Source organism: Citrus sinensis, chromosome 1, assembly GCF_022201045.2.
Source record: "Citrus sinensis cultivar Valencia sweet orange chromosome 1, DVS_A1.0, whole genome shotgun sequence".
In the NCBI taxonomy this organism is placed as follows: Eukaryota; Viridiplantae; Streptophyta; class Magnoliopsida; order Sapindales; family Rutaceae; genus Citrus; species Citrus sinensis.
Window position 1 is genome coordinate 2,669,853 of NC_068556.1, and position 12,796 is coordinate 2,682,648.

At 35.6% G+C, this 12,796-nt stretch overlaps 2 protein-coding genes and 1 long non-coding RNA gene across 19 annotated transcripts; 1 reads left to right on the forward strand and 2 right to left on the reverse strand.

Annotated features, from left to right (window-relative positions):
- Positions 1-238: 238 nt before the first annotated feature.
- LOC102626398 (uncharacterized) lies at positions 239-1,589 on the reverse strand. Its single transcript, XR_008052350.1, has 3 exons — positions 1,413-1,589; positions 562-824; positions 239-478 (listed from the first exon to the last, which is right to left on the reverse strand). It is a non-coding gene; the product is annotated as an uncharacterized LOC102626398 (long non-coding RNA).
- A 43-nt stretch (positions 1,590-1,632) lies between these two features.
- On the forward strand, positions 1,633-8,358 carry LOC102625159 (uncharacterized). 17 transcript variants are annotated; one of them, XR_008052342.1, is made up of 10 exons: positions 1,633-1,801; positions 1,901-1,959; positions 2,376-2,647; positions 2,978-3,638; positions 3,747-3,946; positions 4,002-4,279; positions 4,478-5,197; positions 5,292-5,422; positions 5,581-5,675; positions 6,983-8,358. XR_008052342.1 is itself a non-coding variant. In XM_015529650.3 (8 exons), exons 3-7 carry the CDS (start codon positions 2,376-2,378, stop codon positions 5,170-5,172), a joined length of 2,106 nt encoding a protein of 701 aa, XP_015385136.1. In that variant the 5' UTR covers positions 1,633-1,801; positions 1,901-1,959; positions 2,356-2,375; the 3' UTR covers positions 5,173-5,197; positions 5,292-8,358. The 17 variants fall into 17 exon arrangements, 3 of the variants coding, with proteins under 3 accessions (XP_015385136.1, XP_015385135.1, XP_006476176.1); XR_008052348.1 differs by having other exon boundaries at positions 7,405-8,358; XR_008052349.1 differs by having other exon boundaries at positions 7,421-8,358.
- On the reverse strand, positions 7,622-11,623 carry LOC102626099 (leucine-rich repeat extensin-like protein 4). The gene has a single exon (XM_006476114.4). The coding sequence runs from the start codon at positions 9,164-9,166 to the stop codon at positions 7,622-7,624; it is 1,545 nt and encodes a 514-aa protein (XP_006476177.1). The 5' UTR covers positions 9,167-11,623.
- Positions 11,624-12,796: the final 1,173 nt, after the last annotated feature.

Sequence of the window (12,796 nt, forward strand, 5' to 3'; positions counted from 1 at the left end):
TTATTATGTTTATTTCTAAATACCCGACCACAGTCGTGTATCTGTGCAAATACCCGACTGCAGTCGAGTATTTTGTCACAAAGCGTATTATGTTTATTTCCAAATACCCGACCGCAGTCGTGTATCTGTGCAAATACCCGACTGCAGTCATGTATTCTCTTACAGTGTATTCATTGTGTATATATTGTGCAAACTATCTTATCTATCATTAATATAAATAACAAAGAAATAAAATATATTAATGTTGTCAATAGTTTTTAATGACATCAAATATCAATAACATCCTCATTACAACTATTATATCTCATAATCCAAAAAATGACACTACAAAGTTTTTTTCCATGACCTATGCCCAAATAATTTTACAACCAAGGCTTGTCGAAATTGTGTAACATGATTTTGTTGGCAGTATGAATTGACATCAAGTCCATGGGCTATGACCTTCAAGTACCGCAACAAAAATGCTCCACAGTCACCACTAAAAAAATTCATATAAATCAATTGTTAAAAATCATCATTCTTATTATTATGTTCAAAACACATTATATATATAGTACATACCCTGATTTTTGTTGCGGGATGTCACGCACTCGCACGATGGGCCAAGGAATTTTCGAAATAACCTCACTACAGTCTGGATGTGTTTCGTGATATGCTATCTTCTGAAGTACTAGAGGTATCATGTCTGCAACATGCAGCAATTGTCTCACCAAAACTGAATCCTTTGTTAAGTCTATCATGGGGTCATAAATGGAAATCTTGCCCCCAAGTATATCGACCACACCGAGAACCCAATGATCATTCATGAATATTGGCAAATACACCTACGAAATACAGACAATATTTTTAACAAGTAACAGCAAATATATCTACGAAATGCGGTAACTGTTTTTATCTACTTGCAGTTGATTTATTAATAGTGTACTATCAATAGTTTTATGCTGAAACAAATAGCAAATTGTTAATAAATTAGAATTGCAAAATAAAGGTTCTACAACAAATAATAGAGAAAACCCAAATTGTAGCATAATGAATGCATACACAGCTGAAGAAAATTGATATATAATTCCCATGGATGAAGTTCAACTACAAACAATAAGTAAAATTATATAAAGATCTAATGCATAAACTAGTGTAGCCATAACCGAAAATTCATAAGGATAATATTTAATTAGGAACTCCCACAACCATTATTAAAGAGCTATGAATTCACTCTCTTCAATTTCAAATTCACAAGTTAAATAAGCTTCATTACATTACCAGCAAGAAAGATTATTAGTAAATAAGCAAGATAATGACCAAAATCATGTGGGTAATTTGTTTTTTAAAACCCTAATGCATATAACCCTAACAATTATGCACCATAAATTCTCTTTATAAAGTAAAAAATAAGTGTAAATGTGGTTAATGACCTTTAGTTCGGTGAATTTTCAGCCTTTAATTCGGTGATTTTGTAGCCTTTAATGTGGTGGATGAACTTGCAGCAGCAGGAGCATGAACTTGCAGCAGCAGGACAGGCGTTGTGTATGGTAGCTCGTGAAGGCAGATTTTGAAATTTGAAGAATTAAATTAGGGTAATTTTGTAATTGCACATTGAAAAAGGTATATGAAAGAAATTTTAAATTATGGGGGTGTAGTTGGATAAATACCTAACCTTTAGGTATAGCGGGGACAAATCCCTGCCGGCGGTCTGGCTTTTCCCATTAATAGGTGTAAATTTATATCACGCTCTCCTGTAGGCTTCGGAAAGTTCGAATTTAACTTCCGCATAACGTTTGCTCTCATTGTTACTTTCATTTCGGTAATTGTTGGACTCACTTCTTCATCTGTTCAAGTTAATTTTATTCGTCTAGCACTTGCTTAAATTTGTTTATTTATCTTCTCAATTTTACTCTTGCAGCGAGTTAAAAGTTGAAGACTTTTTGTATTCGAAGAAGCATGAAGAGCCATGAATCCAAGGTGATTTCAGTAACATGAACGAGGAAAGAAAGAAAGAAAGACTTTGATTTTACCTTAAGCAACCAATTAAATTAAGTACTTCATTTGATGACAGTGTGTTTGAGCTAGTAGTTAATGCTAAATGTAATTCACATGCTCACTAATGATATGTTTGCTTCAAGAGCCGATTTAAATTACATGTTGAGGAAGAATAAATTACAGGATAATGTTGATGTTCAGATTTCTTGTAGCCCCAATTCTACACAATTTAATTTTTTTAAAATTCATGTTAGGTTCCAAATTGCGATGTATATATAATTTTTTTCGTTTTTTTAATAATTTTTAGAGAAGTTGGTTTGTGATTTTCAGTATTTTGTTTGCTTATTATTTTTGGTTCTATTTGCTGTATGTTTTTAGTATTGGTTTTGAAATTGCAGATGCCGAGAATGGAGGACATACTTAACCTTCCGGTGCAAGATCCTCCATGTGTAGAGTTTTCTGCTGCTAATTTAAAGTGGGTAAAAGTGGAAGGTGGTCGCCAAGGTGGGGATGATATTGCTCTAATCCCTTTTGCCAGGGTGGAAGAATTTGTGAAAGGGGAATCTTCTAATGCAGAATGCCCTGCTAGCTTCCGCATTGAGTCTAGGAGGAAAAGATCTGAAGGGAGCATCAGTAAACCAAGGGTTGATGGTTATCTTGAATATACACTGTATGTTGTTTATTTGGTACATAATGAACCCTTTAAGTTGCCCTAAACAGAAAAAAAAGAAAAAGTCAGTTAAAGGCCATGTTTAGATGATATGCCATCCACCAACATTTAGGTAAAGCAGTCCACTCTTTTAGGTTGTCAATAGCGAATGACTGAATGTTGAGCAAAATGTATATTCATTTTCCTCAAAAGGCCAAGCACCGCTGCTCAACAGCACAAGCATGCATAACTTGCAACAGTCAGAAAGGATATTTTACTAGTATTAGTGCCTAAATTTTACCCAAAAGGAGTTAACTTGGTATTATACTAATTGTCTTGCTGATTTGGCAGATACTGGTGTTCGTATGGTCCTGAAGACTATCGGGACAGTGAGTCTGGTAATGGGGATGGCTCAAATGTTAAACCTGCTACTGGAAAGGGGAGTAGGCCGGGAAGACGTCACATGATGAGAGGTTGCCTTTGCCATTTTACTGTAAAGCGCTTGTACACCCGCCCCCTTCTTGCTCTAATAATTTATAATCAAAGAAAGCATGTAGACAAAACAGGGGCACCGTGTCACGGGATTCTTGATAGAGATGCTGTAGGAACAAGAGCTATGTATGCTCCCCGAATCTCGGAGGATTTACGCCAGAAAGTGATGTCTATGCTTTATGTTGGAATATCTTTGGACAACATAATTCAGCATCACATAGAGGCTGTGCAGGGGCATGGTGGTCCCCACAACCGCGATGACTTTCTTACTCGAAATGATGTTCGCAATATGGAAAGGGTCATCCGTAATTCTTCACATGAATTACATGTAGATGATGAATGTAGTGTAAAAATGTGGGTACAACGGCATCACAAGCATGTTTTCTTCTTCCAAGATTACTCTGTTTCAGAACCGTTTATTTTGGTAATACAGACAGATTGGCAGCTGCAACAGATGCTCCATTATGGAAATAATGGTTTGATGTCCTTCCATTCAACATTTGGCTCAAAGAAACTTAAGGTAGTTTGCCTTTGTTATGATATGTTAACATTTAGTTTCATTAGCCCAGCTTAAAGCAATTGATGATGATTGATAATTTAATGAAGCTCCTATTTCTTCCTTTGACAGTATCCCCTGTCTACTCTGCTCGTTTTTGACTCGTCCCACAATGCAATTCCAGTTGCCTGGATCATTACTTCCTCGTTTGTTGGTCAATTCGTCCACAAATGGATTGGTTTGCTTGCTGAAAGAATTCGTACCAAGGATCCTAGATGGAGACTTAGTGCCTTCTTAGTGGACAACCCTTCTTTTGATATTTCTACAATTAGGTAACACCTTATTTTCCTTCTAAGTTTGTTCCAATATATATATATTTTTTAAAAGAAAGGCAATGCAATGCCTACATCATGCTGGCAGAGAGAATTTTCAATGTCGGATCCTACTATGTGTTTGGCATGTTCGTCGGGCTTGGATAAAAAACCTTTTAAAGAAATGCTACAACGTTGAAGTGCAACAAGAGATGTTTAAGCAATTGAGCTGGATTTTGTATTCCTCTAGAAGTAGCCCAAATTCTGTGGACACAATCGAAGAGTTCATGCAAGTATTTGTTGATCAATGTGCCTTTATGGATTATTTCAAGAGCCAATGGCTACCACATATAGGTTCGTCTTCATTTATTTTGTTGATTGAATTTTGTATGTGATATCTTTGATTATGAAATATAACCAATCTTGTAATGTGTGAAAACTGGTGATCATTTGAACCATTTAAGTTTCTGTCAAAGACAATGGTCCTGAGGCATTTTCATATGTTACATTTTTTCTTCAAACATTGAACTAAACATTTTTCTTGTCTTCTAGAATTGTGGGTTACTGGCATACGTTCTCTCCCAGTGACCACTCCAGAGCCCCTTGCTGCAATTGAGACGTATCACCTAAGATTGAAATCCAAGCTCTTTCATGAGCAAAATGTTATTTTCTGGCCCAGAGTTGACTGGTTGATCCACACCTTGACAACTGAATTTCATTCCTTATATTGGTTAGATCAATATAGTATGGAGACTGGGTATTTTGAAAATCTGAGAGATGACTCTTTCTCAACCAATGCTTGGTCTCAGGCATTGCACATTCCAGATGTCAATGTAATGTTAGATGAGCAAAATCTCCAGCTTGCTAAAATCATCTCACAAGCCGACAGAACCCTGGCATATACGATTTGGAACCCTGGTTCGGAATTCTCTCTCTGTGATTGCCCCTGGTCAAGGCTGGGAAATGTCTGTGAGCATGTGATTAAGTTGGCAATGGTATGTAAAAGTCGGCAGGTTGCTAGGCCGTTGTTGGCAGCTCAAGTTTATAGACAGGCATTGCTTTCCCTTCTGCAGAACCCCCCGGATGATCCTCTTGTTCTTGAGTATGCTATTGTACATGCAACACGCTTGCAACAGGACATCAAAGGCTTGGAAGAATTGTCCAATAGTGGGCTGCTTCAGCCATTACCTCTTGAAGTCAACCCTCACATGGCACTCAATCATCAGCTGTTCCCACGTCTTCCATGATTGGCCTCTGAAATCTGGATGAAAGGTTTTCTGCTTGAAGAACCAACGTTTCTAAGAGATTGTGAATTTATATGACTTGCATGAAAGCTAAATTTGTTTTGCTTTATGCACTGTTCCAGGTCTTTTTGTAGAGGCTGACTTTTTGCTGGTAGACCATGCTTTTCATTGGCTGTGAACTTGAGAATAAGTCTGCTTCTTCATACCTAAGGAAACCCAAGCACTTTGTCCATGTGGACTTCATGCCTTGGAGGTATATCCTTTTGCTTTACTTTGGCTTTTCAGTTAACTGCTTCCTCGAGTTCAGATAAATTATGCAGTTTAGCCCGTCTTGATTCTATTTGACTAGTATGGTCTTTAATTGCTCTTTTGCTAATGTTCTTTTCTTTTACAACTCTCCTTACTGGAAAGTGGGTTAACCTTTTTGGCTTTTCGCTGCTGAGAATTGACTAATGAGGATCCATGGTGCTCATCTTTCTTTCTACTAATTTATTGACTTTGGTGAGGTAACAACCGAATTTAAGCTTTTGATTCTTATGATGTATGAGCTGGAATTGATTGGTAAGTATATGAAAACTTACAGTCAGTGGACACCTCATATGGAGGCCTTAAAGGCATGGTCCAGTCTTTTGAAAAATTTGCACTAGTCACTTCTCTTAACTGAGATAGGGGATCCAAGGCGTATGCTTAAAATGAAATAGAAATTGGCTTAAATTATTTTTTCCTAGAAGTGATCTTAGATCATTCTACTTTTTCAATTCTGTCTATGTTAGTTAATTATAGGTGGAATATCAAGCCAAATATAAACTGGACACATTTTTTCATTTGAATTTTTAGAGTAAAATTGATAGTTTGTCTGACAATGGAAATAAATATTTCTGCGGAGACCAAAACGTTAAGATATTTATATCTGGAAGGTAATCCATTTCGAAAATCACACAAAATCAGTGTATTGCTATTTCGCATTTGAAATTTAATGGAAATATATGTGTATGAGGATCGTAATAGTTTATATCACTTAATCCTAGCTGGTCCTAATTCTGGTGTTGAGATAATTTTTTAGCGTCCCCCCATATTTGATAATGTTCCTATATTCGATGTTAAGATAGAAGTTATAGCAAGCTTCATGGATGTCTCACGTCTTCAATGCCTTCCTTTACTGAGCTGACCCTAGCAAACTGTGGTTGAAACTGGAAATTTTTAGGTTATTTATTTGGGATGGATTTCATTTTGGTGGGTGTTTCATTGATTATGTAGGGAAGGGGGGAGAGGTGTATGTAAAAGAATACCCTGAGAAGAGGCTAACAATTATGTCCTTAGACTTGGAGATTCTGATAGCTTCTATCTACAATGATAGATGATTGGTCTGGCTGTTCTGGCAATCAAATAGGTTATGAATTCTGCAATTTTGTGTCTCTTTTGATGTGAAGCTAGATCTTGAAATCATTAAATCATAGATTAATTCATAAACCTTTAGTTCTTGAACTACCAACCTTTGTTGGTAGGCTGGTTACATGAGTAACAATTTAAACTAATAGAGGTTTTTGTGCATCACAAGAAAATCATTTTCTTATTGATCAAAACGTAGGATCAGCATAGAACCAAATGTGAAAAATGAATACAGCTTCTTTCCTTGTAATAGCAGAGTTTTACTTTTTCAAATCTGTAGTGCTTTTTCATTTCTTTCCATGTTTAGGATGCTTTTTGTCACTGTGTTTTCATTACCATTGTCTCTAATACCTTGTAACATTCTGAAGCAGAAGCATAATCATTTTAAGAATATATTGTTGCTGATGTTGATTTGTTAATGCAGATGAAATGGTTTCAGGACAGAGTTGTAAAGAAAATGATAACAAATAAACTCATTTTGTTCTCATGTTCCATCTATGGCTATAAACATGTGTTTAATGCTGCCTTCAATGACTTTTTGGCTTTTATAGATATCTGTAAGTATGAAGCACAGTCATAGAAAAGAAATTGTGATGTAAAATCAAGGATAATAGGATTAAAACCAACATAGCTAAAAATAATCTTTCCTCTTTAATTACATTTCCTTCAACCTATTCTATATATATTATGTTTATTAAAAACTTAAAGCATTCATGACGATTCAATTAAATACGAAATTATCCCCTCACTTTCTTCTTATCTGTTCTTATCCTGATTTTATCACATGCATTGATCTTGGATAATTAATCATGCTTCATTTGTTGCTCCTTGTTTTGGCTCACATAGCTTGTTTACGGTGAAGGAAAATCCAAGGCAATGCAGAAGAGTTCGTTACAAGTAAAATGTATCAAATTTCAAGCTTTGTGAAGGGAGGTGGAAGGAAAAAGATTCTGAAAATAGTCAAGGGAAGTTGGAAGGAAAATGTTTCTCAAAATAGTCAATAAAACAGCGGTGGTGGTGGATATGGATATGGGATTGCAGTAATTGATGGTAATGGCCCATCTTATACTGGAGCTGGCACTGGTGGAGTGATGTAAACTGGAGGAGTTGGAGATAAAGGAGGCGGCAGTGGCAAGTTTTGGGTGGGGAGTGGTGGTGATTGCCCCTCACATGGTGGAGGAGATGGTGGTGGTTGCTTCTCACATGGTATGGGAGATGGTGGTGGCAGAGGTTGCAGCCGTAAATTTGGAGGTGGAGGAGGTAAAATTGGGGTTGGAGTTGGTGAAAAAAGAGGTGGTGGCCGTGGAGAGTGAATGCAATATGTTGGAGGTGGAGGTAAAGACACAGGGACTGGTGGTGGTGGTGGTGGTGGTCGTACAGGAGGGGGAAGTGAGTAAACTGGTGGCTGTGGCGATGACTGACATTTGAGAGTGTTACAGTATACTAGCCTAGACAAAAACATTCTACACTGCAATGTTGATCTCTGCCGTGGCTTATCCCTCAAACAGTTCCTTTTATCATCAAAACCTTGCAAATCCAAGCAAACTGGTGACTCACCAGTGAAGAAGTTATAGTCAAAGCTGAAATTCCTCAGATTTGGAAGTGAACACACGCTGTCAGGTACTGTCCCTGATAACATATTGTGTGCCACATTTAGCTGTTGTAAACTTGTCATTTCTGCAATTGTATCTGGCAATTCACCCATCAGTTTATTGTAGCTCACATCAAAAACTGTCACATTCTTGAGCAACCCAATTTCCTCAGGCAAACATGAATGCAACCCATTATTTGTCAGAATCACTTCATTTAGAGTTCTTGACATGTTTCCAAAACTCAGTGGTAAGCATCCGTGGAACTTGTTGTTTGCCAAAACAAGGACAGAGACGGGTGAGTTCCCGATATTGTCAGGTAATTCAAATGAAAACCTATTATTGTTTATGAAGACGGCGTCAAGATCTTTGTCAAAGAGAGCTTTAGGTATCTTACCTTCGAATTCGTTGTAACGAAGATCGAGGAACTTAAGTTTCGGCAAACCAAGGACTACGTAAGGAAACTTCCCTGCAAATCGATTGTTGCTAAGATCAAGCTCGAAGAGAAGTTTTAGCTTGTTGAAACTCCTTGGCAATGTGCCACAAAACCTATTTGTGTTAACGTGGAACAATGCAATATCTGCAAGAAGTCCAAGCTCTTCGGGGAGGTAGCTGGCAATATCCCCATGGTTTAGATCAATGCCAGCAACGGTCCGGATTGAATGGTTGTCAAGAGCTTGAGCACAGAAGACTCCAGTATAGTTGCAGACATAGCATCCCACCCAGTTGGATGTTAGATTCCAAGGATCCGAGATGATGGCCTTTTTCCATGCTTGGAGAGCTATGTAGGCACTTCTAATTCGTGAATTCTCAAATTTAAAGGAAGGTGGTATTCTCCCAAACTCCCCTCTACCACCATACCGGTTTCTATAATATAAGAGTTGTCTTTGTTTGATAAATGCAGCTTCTGCTTCTAGAAATACTCCATTGTTAGAAACAGAGAGCTTTTCGGCTGTGACAAGGGTAATGAGAGTGAGAATAGCGAACAACGGAAGAATTATATTAATCTTTGGCCTCATCACTCACCTTCGAACATCTATATATGAAATGGGATTATTTCTTTTTATGCTTTTGAATGTTTTATTTCAGATCTATTGAGAGGAGATTTTGGAGCTGAAAAAATGTGGGAAAAGTTAATAGTAGTATGAAGATAAATACAGCTATATCACAGGAGTAAAAGCAGAATGAGCTCTGCTTTTTGGTCTTTGCTTGCCATGGTAAATCGGCTTTATTTTCTGGTCAGAAGAGAGTTAAATTCATTTTTAGTGAGCGTTTTTGGTTGTCAATTTAAAGAAAATGGAGTTGGTAAAAAGCATTAAGCACATGTGATGTATGTAGATGAAGCTGTTGATGTTGTTGTAATTTTGAAAGGCTAGTATTAGTCTGTCAGTGAGTGGCAGTGCTTGCCGGAGGCTGGTGAATGCTTCTGTTGACCAAGGACAGCTTGTATTCCGGACCATTTTGTTTGCCGCTTCTAACTCTCCTCATTAACTAACTGTACATCTCGTCAAAGCTTTGAGCGGGAAGTGCTTTCGGAGTGGCCGTTTTAAAAGTCCTTTTCTCTAATCTTATTCAAGTTAAGAAAATCGAAATCATTTCCATTTCTTAAAGATGTGGGAGTTATACTGGTTTTGCATTATGGTTTGATTTTTTTATGAAGTACCAAATCCAGTTGAGAATCAATCACTTACCTGTACTTGGGTTTGGGTTTGAGGAGTTTTACCCATCGGTCGTTGGATCTTTTTTAGAAAACTGGTGCTTTTAACACCCCTTAATATCCTGATAAAACCTCTCTACTTATATAATTACATTTAAAAGCAAATTTAATCTAATCAAACTTTTTTTTCCCCTCTTCTGTTCAAATTATAGAACCATCAACAGTGTTTTTTTTTTCCAAAAAAAGAAAACCAACTATCAATTTTTTGGTTGCAGAAAATTGTATAGTAATTCATTTTTCTTCTTCCTTGCGAATTAAATTATCCCAATGTGTGAAGGTCTTTAAAATAGAATTTCATTTAAAAGTTTTAAACTAGAATAGAAAATATACTTAATTCAAATTAATTATTGGCATTCAACTCCTTTTCACTCGGTATTTAAATAGAGAAAAAAAATTGTAATTTTAATGAAAAAGAGGTTTTATCAGATATTGTGGTATGGTTTGAGAGTAAGTTGTAAGCTAAACACACATTTCAATTAGTAGTCGAGAATATTTCACTCACTCCCGAACATCATCAAAATGAAATGTCACTTTGATAACAAATAATACAGGGTTATGGAACCTCAACGCACCGTTCATGTGAAGAGAATATATCTTACATGCATATAAAATAGGGATTGCCCATACTCAAAAGAAATACAAGAATATTGACATAACATTTGGTTTAGAACCAGAAATAAAGGAGTAATAAAGTCGCACGTGCACGGGCTAAGCAATCAATCGGTGTCGGTTCCTTTGCATGGACAGAGCTGGACTGGCGGTGCGTCGCGTCTAGCTATTTTACGCACGCAGTACGCTTCAACTCGTACAACTGAAAGTGAAGAAAGTGAGGTAACAGTGGCATCTTTTATCAAAAGTTGAATAAGAGAGGTGCGCGAACGGCGGGCCTAGACTCTCTCTTTCATCGGTCAGGACTCAGCAGTCGGTCCCCTTGTGGTTCCGGAGTCCGGACACAACACAAAGCTTTCTTGATTTCTCTCCTTCCTTTCTTTCAAAGTAATTGATTCTCGGAGCTGCTTAAGGACAGGAAAAAAAGAAAAAAAAAAGTGTAACTCAAGTCAAGGCCTTCAAGCGTTTAAACTGAGAGGCTAATTTTGGATTCAGGTAAGTAATGTTGGAATTATATGATCTTCCAAAATACTAATATCCCTAGTTGGACGGAATGCGAGTAATTGTTTTGTATTTGATTTGAAACTAGTTATATATTGATTTAATTATAAATTAGAGTTGAATAAGTCAAATCTACATGCGATTTTTATTATTTAAGTTGGATTAAATTATAAGAATATGGATGACTAATTCACATTAAATAAAAAAATTGGGTGACTAATTCAAATTGAATTATTAAAAAAAAAAAAGTCTATAAGAGAGACATACAAAGCATTTAATGAGGACTACTATAAGAATAAAAAGAAAAGAGAACAATCGACTTGTTCTAACTATCGCTCTCTATTTCTGTCTCATATTTTCTTCATCAATTTACTTTTGTTATTCTAAACTGTTGTGTTTAAGAGTTCAATCTCACAACAGTGTCGTTGTCTCTTAGAGATCAAACCACTTTATTTGCCTTTTTTGAATTGGAAAATATTCCTTTGATGTGCGGAAATTGGTCTCAATGACAATGTTTCATGCATGCCTTTGATGATTTTGGGTTTGTTGGTTAGTGTTGCTATTTCGACTGATTTTGGAATTCAAAGAAGAAATATTAACTCGTATTTTCAACAAGTTTTATATGCTAAACAAATAAAAATATTCTTAATCAAGTTATAAAGTAGTTATTGGTTTTTTCTTGAAAAAAATTGACGGTTGATTAGTAGTATGTGTTAAATTATTTTTATCCATTAATCAATCTTTGCTCTTATTGCATTTTTTCCCCTAAAGTTACACTAAAATATAATTTCAAGAAAAAACTTACACTAATATATACAGTTAAACCTCTCTATACTTACAATGTTGGGACCAAACTAATTTATTATTACGAGGAAGCTATAACTTAATAGAGGTGTAGTAAAAAATTGTTATTATTTAAGTTGGATTAAATTATAAGAATATGGATGACTAATTCACATTAAATAAAAAAATTGGGTGACTAATTCAAATTGAATTATTAAAAAAAAAAGTCTATAAGAGAGACATACAAAGCATTTAATGAGGACTACTATAAGAATAAAAAGAAAAGAGAACAATCGACTTGTTCTAACTATCGCTCTCTATTTCTGTCTCATATTTTCTTCATCAATTTACTTTTGTTATTCTAAACTGTTGTGTTTAAGAGTTCAATCTCACAACAGTGTCGTTGTCTCTTAGAGATCAAACCACTTTATTTGCCTTTTTTGAATTGGAAAATATTCCTTTGATGTGCGGAAATTGGTCTCAATGACAATGTTTCATGCATGCCTTTGATGATTTTGGGTTTGTTGGTTAGTGTTGCTATTTCGACTGATTTTGGAATTCAAAGAAGCAATATTAACTCGTATTTTCAACAAGTTTTATATGCTAAACAAATAAAAATATTCTTAATCAAGTTATAAAGTAGTTATTGGTTTTTTCTTGAAAAAAATTGACGGTTGATTAGTAGTATGTGTTAAATTATTTTTATCCATTAATCAATCTTTGCTCTTATTGCATTTTTTTCCCCTAAAGTTACACTAAAATATAATTTCAAGAAAAAACTTACACTAATATATACAGTTAAACCTCTCTATACTTACAATGTTGGGACCAAACTAATTTATTATTACGAGGAAGCTATAACTTAATAGAGGTGTAGTAAAAAATTGTTAAGGCACATGTCAAATCCAATGTATAGATATTGTTAAAAGAGACATACATAATTTCAAAAATATAGTAAATGTTTCTACACATTGTTGCAAATATGCAGAATTATCATAAAAGTCTTAAAACTTTTGCATTCTTTTTAATGCTTTTCTCT

Bases quoted from the DNA above. Each gene is read 5' to 3' on its own strand.
- LOC102625159 (XM_015529649.3), top strand. From the start codon at position 1,939: ATGAAGAGCCATGAATCCAAG. The intron at 2,648-2,977 runs GTATGTTGTTTA...CTGATTTGGCAG, and splicing joins GGTTATCTTGAATATACACT to ATACTGGTGTTCGTATGGTC. The intron at 4,280-4,477 runs GTTCGTCTTCAT...CTTGTCTTCTAG, and splicing joins CCAATGGCTACCACATATAG to AATTGTGGGTTACTGGCATA.
- LOC102626099 (XM_006476114.4), bottom strand. From the start codon at position 9,166: ATGAGGCCAAAGATTAATATAATTCTTCCGTTGTTCGCTATTCTCACT.